Source organism: Strigops habroptila, chromosome 2 (genome assembly GCF_004027225.2).
Source record: "Strigops habroptila isolate Jane chromosome 2, bStrHab1.2.pri, whole genome shotgun sequence".
Lineage (NCBI taxonomy): Eukaryota > Metazoa > Chordata > Aves > Psittaciformes > Psittacidae > Strigops > Strigops habroptila.
Genome location: NC_044278.2, coordinates 3,098,115 through 3,112,849, shown reverse-complemented (window position 1 = coordinate 3,112,849; position 14,735 = coordinate 3,098,115). Strand labels below are relative to the sequence as shown.

At 46.3% G+C, this 14,735-nt stretch overlaps 1 protein-coding gene and 1 long non-coding RNA gene across 5 annotated transcripts in view; one reads left to right on the top strand and one right to left on the bottom strand.

Annotated features, from left to right (window-relative positions):
• Window positions 1-3,158: 3,158 nt before the first annotated feature.
• LOC115601609 lies at window positions 3,159-5,310 on the bottom strand. The gene is made up of 2 exons (XR_003989422.1): window positions 4,400-5,310; window positions 3,159-3,361 (listed from the first exon to the last, which is right to left on the bottom strand). It is a non-coding gene; the product is annotated as an uncharacterized LOC115601609 (long non-coding RNA).
• A 634-nt stretch (window positions 5,311-5,944) lies between these two features.
• POU2F1 (POU class 2 homeobox 1) overlaps window positions 5,945-14,735 on the top strand; it is a 118,930-nt gene continuing 110,139 nt past the window's right edge. For all 4 annotated transcript variants that reach the window (XM_030471791.1, XM_030471790.1, XM_030471786.1 and 1 more), the window contains exon 1: window positions 5,945-6,039. In XM_030471791.1, the coding sequence (XP_030327651.1) occupies window positions 5,976-6,039 (64 nt within the window). In that variant the 5' untranslated portion in view covers window positions 5,945-5,975. The remainder of the gene's footprint in view (window positions 6,040-14,735) is intronic.

The following is a 14,735-nucleotide window of genomic DNA, read 5'->3' as shown; positions in this document are numbered from 1 at the left end:
AGAGCAGGTACTCCTAGGCCACATAAATTCAGCAAAGTAGTGGTTTGGGGGTCCCTGTACAGCTTTATTTGCGATCAAAGGGTACGGTGGTGTGGGGGAGAAATACCTCTGCACGGATTTAGACTTTTACTCCAAAAACCTGTTCTGACTGAGCCATTGTAAAAAGTGCCCAGTGTATTGCCATGGGGTAAGACTGCCTTGTCACTCTATAGCAAGCCCTGTCTTGCTTATATGGAGCAGCAGTTTTAGTTCAAAGGGATCTAGGTCCATTCTCTTTCCCCATTTACATGAAATGGGACTAGAGTGGAGCGTGGCAGCCTTTTAACGGTGCCCCACAGCACTGCAAGAGTTCTGCCTAGAGAGTGAAGGACACCGTGTCCAATTGAAATTACAGAGGAATTTGGGGTAGGCAGAATGTAATTACACAATTGGAATTTAAACTGTGAAATTAAAAGGAAATATTCAAGGATGAAGGGGCAGAGAGAATCCCTAATCTCCAGCCAGGCTAGGCTGTGTGACAGAAAAGTCCCTTTCTGAAGAGGGAATAAGCGAAAAGCCTGTCCTGGAAGAAAGGGAGGTAGAGAATAAAGACAATGTTTTCAAAAGCACCCTAACTCCAGCTGTGTGTTTGTTTCATAGGCTATGTCTGTTCCACAGAAAACCTTGCGGTTGCTAAAAGGCGTCAGATGTGTCCCTCTTGGCCCCCTCTTCACTGAGGTCAAAACCAATTTGGTTCCTCATGTAAGCAGCACCAAAGCATTCCCAAGGTCTACAGCAGAAAGCATGTTGTATGACTGGTCAAAAACCAGGAGCTCATCCCTCTTTTTCGTATAGGTACAAAACAGAGTTTGTCCTTCCATATGGGGTCGGTCAGACTGCAAGCACTCTCGCTGTAAGAGCCGAGCTTTCCCTGAGTCTTAGTTAATAATCCTCATAACAAAAAATATTATGTATTTTTAAGGGCTCCTCTGTAGTAAGAGAAGGCAGAGAAAACCACTGAATGCAGATCTGTGGCAGCTTTAGAGTAGCAACTTGAATCAGGCAATTGCAAGAGATCTGAATCAAGCTCTAGGACCCTGTTGTTGTCCCTCCCATAGTAGAGAGACAGGTAAAGATGGATCCAGCCTTGCGGATCTCTAGGGCTTTTCAGTCAAGGCACTGTAGAGAATTGGAGCTTCTCTTCTTGGGCTGCCCAGCCACACATGCAACTGAAGACAGCTACTGAATTTCTCTGCCTCTACCATTGCTAAAAAAGCACAGTGATAATTTTCCTGTATCTTCTAAATTGGTGATTTGTAAGACGTAATTGATTAAACTTGGAGGGCGCTCGGATGCTGCATTGATGACCACCATTGAAATGCATACAAAAAATTGAGCTAGAAAAAGTGCAGCCAAAGCAGCAGAGAGCAAGAAACAGATTGAAAAACCCATCTGAAAAGATAAGTGTCCTCTTAGTGATTACCTCTCCCTTTCCTGAGGATGTGTGAAGGTTCTGAATTATGGTTTGGTTTTTGGGTTTTTTTTAATATGAAAAACATGCTTCTTTCTGCCTGTGCTCCATTTCTTACCTTCAAAAAAGCAGCTAGCTGCACCTGGGAGGGGCAGAGCATTATGAGATGGAACAAGTTCCCTGCTTACAATTTCATTAGCTGGGAGATACAGCGGATCGGCAACAAGTCTCAGAAATGAGAGATTCGGGCTCATCTTTTCTCCAATCCAGAGACAACAGAAGGGGGATGGAAGCAGAGCTAGAAAGCAATCTGGTCAAAGGCAGCCAGCGGCGTGTGCAGGGGAAAATAACAGCCTATACACGCAACGGACAGTCTCCATTCCTCCTCTGCTGTTCGTGCTCAGCACTCACAAGGCGCACAGGAAGGAGCTTTGAAGGGAGGGCAGAGCATAATGCTGGAAAGGGACAGTGCTGGTGGGTCCCAAGCCTCGGGGGTGAGGGCAGAGAGTCTCTGCCACCCTTGGAACAGGAGGAGGGCTGGGAGCAACACAGGAGAGAAAGGACAAACAGCTTTGTGGTTAAGGTACTGAACACCCCAGCCCCAGAGCACTTAGGCCCAAGGCTGGGTCCCACTGATGGTGCTGTGACACTGGAGGAGCTATGCATGGTCTTTATATTGCTTTTCATGACTTCTCCTCAATCAAGGAGCTACTAATCCGATTTTTCCCACGTTCTTTGCCTGCCATCTCTCTAAATTGCAACCTTTTTGAAATATGGATTGTCTTTAGTTGTTCATTTATTGATAGTACGTTCAAAAAATGAGACTGTAACCGAGAGACTGCCAGTCTCTCTGAAAAGGCATGTATTACACATGAAAAATGGTAAACACAGACACAAAGGTAAGTTTAATTAAAGGTGAGACAGTCTGAGCAGGCTGAAAGTGGAATGAGTTGAGAGGTTTTGGGGCAGTATGCACGAAAGCCTAAGGGGCGAAGAACAACTGTTTCATGGCAGAAGCCTCTGCTGCAATATCTGGAGGACCAAAGGGAACGCTGAAGCAACCATGACTCTACAAACAGGGCCTCCCTGAGGAAGGAAATCAGCTGTGAAGAGGATAGAGAGAAGGGACATTGTGTGAGAAAAGCAGCATCTGGGATTCACATCCGAGTGGCACAGTGGAATTGGAGCAGAGCAGATAGGTTCGCTCTTAATTTCTCTATACTTTAGAGCTGTGTGGGGAAAAGGGTAATTTCCTTCCCAATGTGCTTTTTGCTTAAATACTGTGATTTGTGTTTCTTTTGTCCCCTGCCTCCCCACCTTAAAAAATAAAAATTGGCTCTGAAACACTACTGAATTAATTCTAGCAGGAGATAGACAATTCAGAATGTAATACAGCAATCATAGAAAATTTGGGGTTACAGGCACAAGGAGAACAGACGAAGGAGGGCTAGGAATGAGGAGGTGTCTTGATCAAAATCCAGACAATGGACAGAGACATACTGCAGAGCTTTAAAAGATCCTGAAACACTATTTCTTCCCTTTACAGGTGTGTTGATTTTTAACACTGTATTGTTTTTCACAGTCAGGAAATATTTTTAAAGCAAAATCCCTGCAAGAGGTGATTCTACAAGGCTGACATGTCCAGTCAGAGAACAGAAACACGGAGTACCGCAAGGCGCTCGCTGCTTTGGGCTGTGTTTCAGCAGAGGATATAAGCGTGTTACTAAGCACCAGTGTGAGCCCAGTCTCGCTGACTGCAGCTGAACAACTCAGTTTCACACTTATGTCTTTTTATGACTCCAGAGTGCTCAGCTTCTTGCAGGACTAAGCTACGTATCATCTTTGTGTCCAATTATCTCAAATTTCAAGTATTTCCAGCAAGCTGCTCATGAGTAAGACACCAGTCAGGCACTATGTGGCGAGTAACATCAAGTAATAAGTTTGCAGAAATCACAAGCTGTTTGCAGACAACTCACAACTGAAAGAGAGGTAAAATTTATCTGATAAATTATTTATCACTAATGATTTGGCTAGCTTTCCTGGATATATAGCCACAGGGATGTATGACACCTTGGGGAAGGCATCAGATAGAGATGCATTCAAAGTAAAGCAGGGAAAAGGATGCAGACGTAGGTTGAGAGCAATCTTTAAAGAGAGAGGGAGAGCAGCTATGTGGCCAAACGGAATGAAGTTCTCTTTATAGCTGGTCAATTAGAAAACATGGAGCAGGTTAGTAACAACCAGAAAAAAACAAACCCAAAACCAACCAAAACCAAACGAGCACATCCCCCCCAAAAAAACCCCCTAGTATCTATCTGTTTTTGGACATCTTTTCTTCGGCAGCTGTGGGTTCCAGCTAACTATGCAGAAGCTGAGCAAGAGCAAAGGCTAAATCAGGTGTGGTAATGGGAGCAAATTCTCCCCTGTGAGAAGCTGCTACTATGAGGGAGGAGGTTAGTAGGAAGTAGCACGCAGGACCGAGAAGAGTCTGCGGGTGAGATGGGAAGATACGGGAGAGAATATTCAGCATAGGCAGGATTAGAGCTGTGCAGAGTCTTAATCTAGGCAGCCCTTTCTCTACACCTTTATCTGTTGCAGTGCAGCCACTGTGTGCTGCAGTGCTGGTATAACCTGGCCATAAAACTGGATTAACTGGCCGGCGAGGATCATGGCTGAAGAGCACGACAGTATGCCTTTGTTTACATGTTCACTTCTGAGAGTGAAACACAGATCTTCCCGAGACAAAGCTCTTAATTACTAGTGTGGAGTATCATTAAATGAACGTGCGAGAGTAGAACCAGCGTTAGGGGAAGGTTTTCGCTTTCATAGTACAGTCTATTTCTGCTAATGTTTTCTGCAGTATCAATAGGTTTTTTTGTAGTGTGGGGAAAAAAAAAAAAAATCCCATTACCAGAGGAACTTATTTTTAAATAAAAATGTCAAAATTACCTTTCTGATTCAGCCCCTGGAGAGAAACCCTGCTGTCTCCCTCCTTCAGCCTTTCCTTTTTGGCTCTTCCCTCACAATGAAAAAACATCTAGTGACTGCCTCTGACACGACTCGCAATTTCTTCAGCAACAGCATGCAAGAACGGATCCTTGCCCGCTTCTCTTCTCTGGGTTTTGAGCCCCAGAAGAAAATCCAGCTTGGACTCTGACCTCCTGAAGTTAATGACTCTTGGAAAACATTGAGTCCTTAATGAATGCCATTCTGCATCACCTTCTGTTTCTTCTTTTGCTTTTTATGGATGTACATTACAAAGCTCAGGCATAACCTGTATTTATGCAATATTAAGGTTAAGCGTGTGAGCAAGTTTTATTTTTACTGTGCCAAATCTGTCAAGATTTGCCCCTCTGCCTGCTTAGCCAATTGTTTGTCCCCATTTGGAAGTTTCGAATCTAAGGCTAATTTTATTTGTTGGTCCCTGTAGTCTCTTATTATTTACTCCCTTTTAACGAGGGAGGCGCGAAGCCTGACTTCCTCTTCACGTTAGCCAAATCCGATGCGGGAAATCGAAGTATTTGGTTGAGAAAGACACTCCAGGAGCATTGTGCTGCCCAGAACGAGGGGTAAATCGTGTGGAAATGTGTGCGTTTCTTAACAGAGGAGAATCACCTCTTTAGCAATTGCCCTGTTCGGGCCACCGCTCCTGCCCTCCACCACGGACAACCTCGGGTTGTTATTTCATTTTCTCTGCACGCAATTCCTCTTTATTCACATGGGATTCATGTCGCTTTGAGCCTGGGGAGTACCTGTCGTGCAAGCGCGACTACGACAGGTATTTTCACAGCACCACTTGCCGCTAACAGCTCTTTCAGAAACGCCCTTTCAGCCCAACGGCTGCATTTGAACCCAATGTCATCTGCCAGCACCGCGATTAACCCCTCCCGCTACCCCCGGTGTGGCGGCTGCACGCTTAACAGAGGCTGCATGAGGCACGGCGGGCACTCCCCACACACACAGTGTGAGCGGCTCCTCCCTGCCCCGCCGCCGTTAACCCACGGCCGCGGCCTCCCGAAGCCCCCCGCCCCGGTGAGGCACTGGGACGGTGATGGCGGAGTGAAACACCCCAGGCTCCGCGATCTCCGCCATGGGTCGGGGCTGGGGGGGGGGCGGTGTGTGTGTGACCGACCCGGCGCCACGGCCCACACGTTAACGATCGCTGAAGGGACGGCAGCGCCGCCCCTGCGCACCCTGCCCCGGCCAGGGGCGCGGGTGGGAGCCAGGGGGGGCGGAGGGATGGGACGCATGCGCGGCGGCGCACCGCCCGCTGGACAAGCACAGGGAGAGGTTGTTGGTGGTGGTGGGGGGGGGGCAGGTTGCGCGTGCGCAGAGCGCGGCCGCCGCGCGGTGGTTTGGCGGCTGCGCAGTGCGGCGGCGGCGGCGGCGCGGGGGGGGGGGGAGGGGAGGGGTGGCAGGGGGGGAGGGGCCAGGAGGAGGAGGAGGCTGGGGGGGGGGAGGGAGGGGGGGGGCCCGGCGCGAGGGAGGGTTTATCGTGCGGCCGATTTTGGTTAAAATATTCAAAATGGCGGACGGAGGAGCAGCGAGTCAAGATGAGAGTTCGGCGGCGGCGGTGGCGGCAGCGGCAGGTAATCATTACTGCGTTTTACATATTCATATTCATACTCGCACACGCGGCCCCCCCGCCGCCCGCCCGCCCCGCTTAGCATAATTTATTAGTACTCAGGATTATTATAATTAACGGCACAGGAGGGAGCGGGGGGGGGGGGAAGAGAGAAGGAAAGTAGCCTCCCCGTGCGGGGAGATGCACACACACATACATGCATATACACACACACACACACACGCACACACACACGCTCCCTCCCTCCCTCACACGGAGCCGCACTCGCACCCGCCCGCATGCCGGGGCACCGGCGCCGGGGCAGGCAGCGGGGCGATGGGGGGCGGCGGCGCAACGGCGAGGCGGTGGGGTCGGGGTGGGGAGTAGGCGTTGGGAGGGAGGAGGGGGGGGGGGGCGGGAGGAGGTGGGGGGTGAAGCCGGGAGGGGGGGGTGCATCCCCGCACCCAAAAGCGGCCCGAGGTGGGTAGCCGCTCCCCCCCCCCCCGGCCCCGGCCCGCACGCCCACAATAAAAGCCGCTTTACATATTCATGGCGGGGGGGGGGGGGGATGGATGCTGCTGGAGCGGTCCCGGCGCCGGCCGAGGGGGAGGGGGGGCACGGCCCGCCGGGCCGGGGGGAGGCGGGCGGCCCCCCGAGTGGGGCAGGGTCCCCCCGGCGGCAGGACGGAGGGGGACGGGTGTGCTGGCCGCTCGGTGGGGCCGGGTGAGCGAGGAAGACTTGGTTTCCTCATCTGTCCTCTCGTTAACACCCCCCCCCCCCCCCCCGCATCACCCCAGCCAGGGTTATTTCCCCAGAGCCTGGGGCCTGCAGGCATGGGGTGGATGGGTGCGGATGGCCTCGGGAAGGGGACGGGATGAGAGCGTGGTTTGGCTTTTTATGCAGAGCTCCCCCTACCCCCCAAGGGTAGGTTCAGTGTGGGGTGACTTGTGGGGTGTGAGGGCAGAGTTTCTCCGTGCCCCCCTCCGACGGGAGAGGCCGCGTGTTTTGCACCCCCGAAGGCTGGATCTGCCCCGGCAGAGGTGATTGCCTTCCTCCCCTTTTGCCCTCCTGCTTTCGCAGCCCCGAGGGCTAGTGGGGAGCAGGGCAAATCCCCCCCCCCCCCCCGCCGCCGCCGGGCACCCGGGCTCACGTCCCCTCGCCCTGGGCGCCGGGGCAGGAGCGGGTGGTGGTGGCAGCAGCCCGGGTGGGCTGGCACTGGGGGTGCGGGTCCAGTCCCTCTCCCTCGCTTTGCTCGCTTTCCCTTTCCTTCTCATTTGAATAATGTCTAATTCGGGGAGGTTTATATTATTGAAATGGCCGCCTGGCTTTCCCCGCCTCTCATGTTTAGTAATTCAGACCTTTAATAACAGCCACTCAGAGCCCAACGCCGTGTTTATATTTTACATTCGCCCCATGTGCTTTTGTGGTTCAATATGATTCTTCTTTCTCGCTCTCTCGCTTTTTTTAAATTTTCTTGGCAACCCACAGGGCCCCGAGATCAAACCCAGGCTGTGTGAGGAGAGGAGGGGGGAGAGCTAGGCCCTGGCTGCTCTGGCAGGCGCCTAGGCCTCACTCTGCTGCTTGATTTATTTACTAATAACCAAAATGACCCCCCCATCTCCACTCCACCCCTGCCAGCAAAAACAAAACCCTCCTGGGGCTTGAGCAGTATCAGATCTGCTCATAGATTCTCAAACACTCATGTCTTTTAAATAAGGAGCTTATTTTTAATTTATAGCAACTCAAGACTGTAAAGCTGTTCCTTTCATATCTGCTTTTCAGAGGCTTGGGCATTTTTGGTCCCTTTGTCCTTGATTCTTTTCCTTAAAGGAGAGTTGCTTCTAATTTACGTTTCCTGGCACTGAGAGAGCTATAGAAGACACACTCAAAATCTGAACAGCTTTCCTCCTCCCTCTGAACACAAACAGAATTGAATACATTGGAGATAATCTTATTCACCTTCTTTTTGCTTAATGTGGATGCAGTTTAACAGTGTGGTGTGTCAGATGCTTTTGTCGCTGCTTGTGTCTTTGACTCTTCTGGGTTTGGGTTTTTCTTCTTTTATTTTCCCCTTTCATTTAGATTTTGCTTTCATGACAGAAGATACCACTAGGCAGTGCAGGGTCTAGAAAGGAAGACAAGTTTTCTGTGATTGTGTCATAAGAACACCAAGTGAAAATTGAAATTAATCCTCTTAAATTGTCTGGAGTAATTCAGTTTTGAACCGGATATTGGTGGTCTTAGAAAGAAAACAAATGGGCTACTTTATTAGAAAGAAGTAGTAATTAGAGGGGAAAAAAAAAAAAAAAGGGAAATATTTGTGCAGGGATGGGTTTCGGCTGAAACTGTGGAGGTTTTCATTAGTGACCATTGTTTTCACCCTGTGGAGAAAAAGGATCTAACAGCAGGGTACTTCAAAGTAGCAGTGCCAGATTAGCATGTAAACATCTTTGCGACATGACTAGGAAGAGAGTTCACATACAAATGCAGATGGCGTATTTTGTAGTTTGGTGCTAAATTTAATTTGTCACAAAATACTGCGCTGCAGCTAATGAAAAGCATTTTGATTTAAAAAATAATGGCTTGGGTTATTTATCCTTTTTCTTCACTCTCGGTGAAGACAGGCCTTGAATACTAGAAGGAAAAAAATGTGTAGAAGCGGTAATGAGACTGTTCAGGTGACTGACTGTTTCACAGACCAGCAGCACAAGGCTGGCTGGACAAAAAGCAGTAATATGATTTCATGCCTTAAATAGCATATGTTTCTGCACTCGCTTCACAAGATGTGGTCAAGCCGATGATGTCATTGGCCAGAGGACAAGGTGCAGTTAATTTGATTTATTGACCTGGGGTGAGGTGTAGCACTGAAACCTTCTCATAGGGAAACCATTTATCTGAGGACAATTTCCTTTATAGCAGCAATTTAACCACTGCTGAGACTGTAGATATTTTATCCAGCATGATAAAAATGTACATTGCATCTCGCAAACAAAATTTCTTTTGTCGCTGAGGTTTTAGTAATTTTTATAGGGTGGAATACTGGGCAGTGGCCTTGTGTGGTCTTACGGCTGAGCTGGGGTTTATAACTCTGAATTCAGGTATTTACATGCCAAAATACAGATGTATTTCTCTCAAACATATATTTGTGTGTCTGTATTGTAGCTTAAAATTTTACTGGAACGTGATGTGGGTAGAAATGCGTCCTCACCAGTGGAGCCCGTAGGCAACACATTAGTGGAAGCCCCTTTTTCCAAACCCTGGTGTCATCTTCACTTGTCGGAAGGTGCCGAGACTGATGAGTGGGTATTACTCCTCAGTCTTGAGTAAGGACTTTAGTGTTAGTTTATCACTGCTGCGTGTCAGTTTTTTAGCTGCTTCTTGGACCTTTATCAGTGGTGGGTGGGAGAGTAAAAGAAACTTTTTTCTTCCCTATGGACAGTGGTTACAGTGGAGGGTTGTGCTACTGTTGCAGTGCTTCCTAATTCTTACCAGGGAAATATGTTCTCCTATTTCTGCTGTCCTTTCAGCTTTTGTTTTATTAGAGACAGAAGGAAGAGGGCTTGTCCTCCCCATGAAATAGTTCCCCTGCCTGGTTACCTCTGCTCACTTACCAAGGTGGCTCTGCCTTTTTTCTCTTCTATTTTCTTTTTTCCTTTTTTTTTTTTCCCAAAGAAAACTGACCAGTCTAAGAGCTGGTTGGAGAACAGGCTAAGCTGTGTCAGGAGCCATGCTGCTGCATGTGGTGCAGAATTGTGAAGGTGTGTGTCAGTATGGCGATTGCTCAACTAGAGGAGCTAGAGGCTTACTCCTTGCTTTCTAGAAGGAAGGGGGAAGGATCTGAACTTCCCACCCCGTCATTTTAACAGGGGAAAAAAAAAAAAATCTCAGGTTTTATGTCACTGAGAATTTCTCAAGGATTAGCCTGCAGTAAGTGTTAATACTGACTTAATGATGCTGCATGTGGATAGCTTTTGGATGCTTGTCTTGGCGAGTAATGGTGCTGATGTCTGGAGTTGCCTCGCTTGACGGAATCGATGAGGTAGCCTTCAACTCAGTCTATCCCTTAAACCTAGAAAGCACCAACATATTCTGCATTAGGAGTCTCTTACATGGAGTGAAGAAGTGCTGTTCCTACTTCTGCTCGACTGTAATAATGCCTTGCCCAGAAAAATGAGATTTTGGACACCGTTGTCACTTAATCTTTGTCAAATTTCAGGTGGTAAATTCTGTGGTTAGTGTAGCACATTTTTGTTGGTTTCTTTATGTTCAGATGCTCAAGGATGCAAATATTTTTAGGTAAATGTTTTGTCCATGCTGTCCAGAATGTTTTTGTTAGTCATCTGTCATCCAGCTTCTTTCTGTTAAATAGTGTTCATCTCCTCCAGAGACGTGCTGGTTTTCTCTCCTGGTTCTCTGGCAAATTTGCAATAGTTTTCTTTTATAGCATGCGGTGAGTTTGCATTTGCTTTCCTCAGATTTTTGGCTTCTGCGGATTTCAAGACTTCGAACCAGATTACGGCATTTTTAATGTGCAAATCTAGCCCAGTTAATTTTCTTACATTTTTTCCAGCATTCAAACTGTTGCTTCCCATAGGATAATAATCTCAATGCTGATACTTTATGCAGCTGACAATTATGCAGCAGCCTCTGCTGCTTGCACTTATGGCTTTATTATTTTCATCTTGAGAGAATCGGTGACAGTCCTGGCAAATGACTGGCTTTTATGACATATGTATTTTCAGTGTCTGTGACAAAGCTGTTGTCAAAAGAAGGTGTTGAACAAAATTAAGTATGACTTGAATGTCCCAAATGTGATATGCTTGGTTGGAGTGCTTAAGCTAGTATGTGAATGAAAGATTATCTCATGTTGCTGGATAGACTTACAGTGCTGGCTGTTTACTACTGCCCAGATTTGCTCCTCTGTTAACAAATTTTCCCCACCCCTTTTCCTAATGTGCTACTTTGTTACACAAGGCAAAAAAAGGGTGGGATTTGTTGGACTGAGCACGGGAGATACATTTAAGAAAAGATTCTGGTCTTGGTTAGTGTGTATTAAGTAGTTGCTTCTATTTCGCTTGCAACTGTTTGGCAATTGCTAACCTGAGGAGAAAAAAAAAGAAAATCTATGTGGATGTGTTTTCCTTTCTATAGTTCTTTACATTAAAGTTCTTAATTGTGTGAATAGGACTCCTGCTGCTTAATGCACACTTATTTTTCCCTCTGTAAAGAAGGAAATAATTACTTAAGATCTCAGCATTATTCCTTTCCCTAGCTTCTTATTTCACAAGTAGCTATGAAATATCCACATCTGTTAATATAACTGTGTTATGAATTATGAGCTCTACAGTCTGTTACAAAGTCCATGCAAAAGGAGTTTGTTATAGACTGCTACTGGCTAATTGAATCTAATTGAATTAGCTTAGGGTTAATAAACAACACAGCTGAATGGTGAAGTGTTGGTTTGGTATAGAGGATTTACTGGGTTCCAGTCCTGAGTTTGTCACCAGTTTTGCTTGCTTTGCTGTTCTGGGCTAAATCCGTGTAATGGGAATTACAGAGCGCATTTCTGCTGGGGGAATAATTAGCTAATGTTCTATAGTATCTCTGAAGGTAAGAGTAATCTGATTCTTCTGCTTTTACATGGAATTGTCCAAGCTTGTGCCCAAGTTAAACTTTGCTTAGCATGTTTCAGTGCTGTTCGTGCGCTCTCATCAGCAATGAAGTCCTCCTGTTGTAAAGGCACAGATTACTGTCAGTTCTAACTACAAGGTGATGTAGATCTGCTGTAGGGTATGCAGTTCAGTGACAGTTTAAATCAGTCCAAGCCTGTCCTCATCTCCCTGTGTGTTCCTGCCCCCTTCTCTGCACTGGCGCAGATGCTTGCCTGATTCCTTTGCTGAGCTAGTTCAGAGAATTAAATTGGCAGAAAACAAGCCTTGCCAAAAAGAATGAATAGTTTTTTTGTTGGTTTAGCTCTCTGAACTGGCTTACAATAAGATTAGGCAAATAGCAGTACCAATCAAGGAAGGGAACAAGGAGCACACGTGTTGACCCAAGTCTTCTCATAATTTCATTCTCTCTGATGGCTTTCCTGTTGGCATAATCGGGGAGTCATGCTCTCAGCCGTGTGATCCTACCACTTACTTGGCACCTATCCTAGCACTTGCTGGTTTCCAGAATGCTCTAGCTTAACTTGCTAACCTGTTGGAAACCTAGCCCTAGATGATTTAGGGCTTAGGTTTGTGGGTTGAGGTTGGCTCAACAAAGGCCTTCAAGTGCAAGAGGGAGAGTAGAACCATGTGAGTGCAAGTGGAGGAAGGGGAAAGAAGGAAGAGAAATGAAGCTTCAAAGCAGCAGCGTGCCTTCTGGTTGCCTTAGTTGTATTGTATAAACCACTGTGAAACCACAACTGATTGTGTTGATAAACTCAAGTCAATCTAAAATGGTACTGGCCCAAGGGATGGATAGCCGTGGGCACTGTGCTGGTCCTCCTGTGCTAGCAACAGGCTGTACATAGATCACTGAAGCCAGTGATGAAACTGCACCAAAGTAAAAGACTAGCTAAGAAAACAATATATGGTGACTATTTGGTGTGGTTTGTGCTGTCATAGGTATGGTTGCGTTAATGGTAGCAATGGCAGAAACTCTTAAATAAAAATCGTGGAGGAGCCTTTTAAGTGGCTCCTATTATTTTAATGCTGCTTAGTGAGACACTGCTCTAAAAAGAGCTATGGCTTAAAAGGACATACTGGCAAAAATACTTGGAAAATTACAGACACTGTTACTTGTGATAAATTTTGGACTGATATCCCCATAAAGCAACCTTAAAGAAACAAACAAGAAAACCCCAAACCCCCAAAACTCCTCACAAACCAACAAAACCCAACCCCAAACCCCACAACACCCCCACAAAAATGCCAAGCGTAACTGTTTCAGTCACTTAACGTGATCCCCCTGAGACAGATTTATCTTTTCTGTAAATTGTGATATTGTGACAAGGAGCCTTTCGCTCATCATTCATTCCTTCCCTCTCCCTCCCAGTCCGATTTGGTATAGAAATTAAGTAGCATATGGTATGACAGGGAGTGGAGTTTGACATGGTATGTCAGGGCATGGAGTTTTGGAAAAGGAAGACATGAACAGCTAAGTTACTAAAATAGTAAACCCAGTTGAAGAATTAAAAATAAGTTGAGAAAAACCTGTTGAATCAGGCTGGAGACGGAGCTTGCTTCTTCCCTCTCCTGCCCGCTCCATCTTCTCTAAGGGCTGGTGGCAAGTCAACATCCTTTTTGCAGTGAGCTCCTTCACTGGTTATTCTTTGTCCTTTCGATGATTCAGTTTTATTTGAAAAATACCACGTGATTTAGTAATTTGTGCCTGACCATGCCAGGGCGAAGTTGTAGCTTTATACTACTTGAACATAGCTGGGGGGAGATATACAGCAAATACAGGTAGAAATGACTCAGATGTTTGATGAATCACTCAGTCCTACATTATTAGTTAATACAGTCTACTGAATGAGAAATGAGATTCAAGTTTCTTTCAGGAATGCTGTTGCAAAGATTCCTCTTTAATTATTCATGATTTTGTTTCTTACCTCCTGATCTTTGGTAACTTACTGTTTTTATTTGAATTTTCAAACATAAGTTTAAATAGAGAGCTGAATTTGCTTATTTCTAAGGCTGCAAGGTTATCGATATGCCAGGAAATGCTACCCCTACCAACTCCTCTGGGAGTGTTTCCCACCTTATCCTGCAATGCATGTACACACACCCATGTGCACATGAGCTTTGGAAAAAATACCAAAAGCTTGGGCTGGGGACAGTTTCTTCTAGCTCTGATTGTAGTAGTGGAAGACGTGACTGCTTCTGACTGTTGGAGTTTACTGTCCCCCTGCATCTATGAGTGGGTCTGCCCATTCGGGTACTGTCTAATCCATTTCAGTTAAAATTGGCTGGGTTAGTAAAGACTGCGATCTAAGCTGCCCAAAGTAGCCCAGATAATTCTGATTGAAATCTGGGTGAGGGATTGTCTGAGTTGCTTTGTCATCATACCTGAGGGTACAGTTCGTGTTACACTTAATCCAATTTAAGGGTGGGCTGTTGCCAAAAAGAAGCGGGAACATAAGGAGGAAGAGTATTGGGCTGCTGCTTTCTGGACTATTGTCTGTTCTGACAGAGCCTGCGTAAAACTGTCTTAGCTATTGGCAGAAATGGATTGGGATTGTGTGGAGAAACTGGAGGTAGGAGGGCAAAGGGAGCAGTAACTTTCCACTTGTAACGTTCGCTTGTGAATGAGGGTGTCTGTTCTCAATGTTAAAGACACGGTCCTTTTCAGGTTTTATTGAACTTTCCAGCGGTACTTTCCTGGTTTTATTGAATTTATGTTGATCTGAACTATACAATGTAAATCGTTATGAGTATTTCCAGTATCTCAAGTGAAGCATGCGATTTACAAGTCATTTCCCTTAAACGAACTTTATCACAAGATTATCTTTGCTTGCTGTTCCATTTCAGTCAGGATATAGTTACTTTAGACAGTTTATGGCAACAAAGCTAAACATGGGAACTTGGGAGTAGCTTTCAGAACAGTTGAGAACTTCTGCGTATTTTAGTCTGAAGTCTAGCTTCTGGCTTCAAATCAGCCACAATGTCTCACACAGCAAGTTGTTTTAATCACATCGTTGCTCACCTTTATTCAACTATTATTTTACTGTCACAT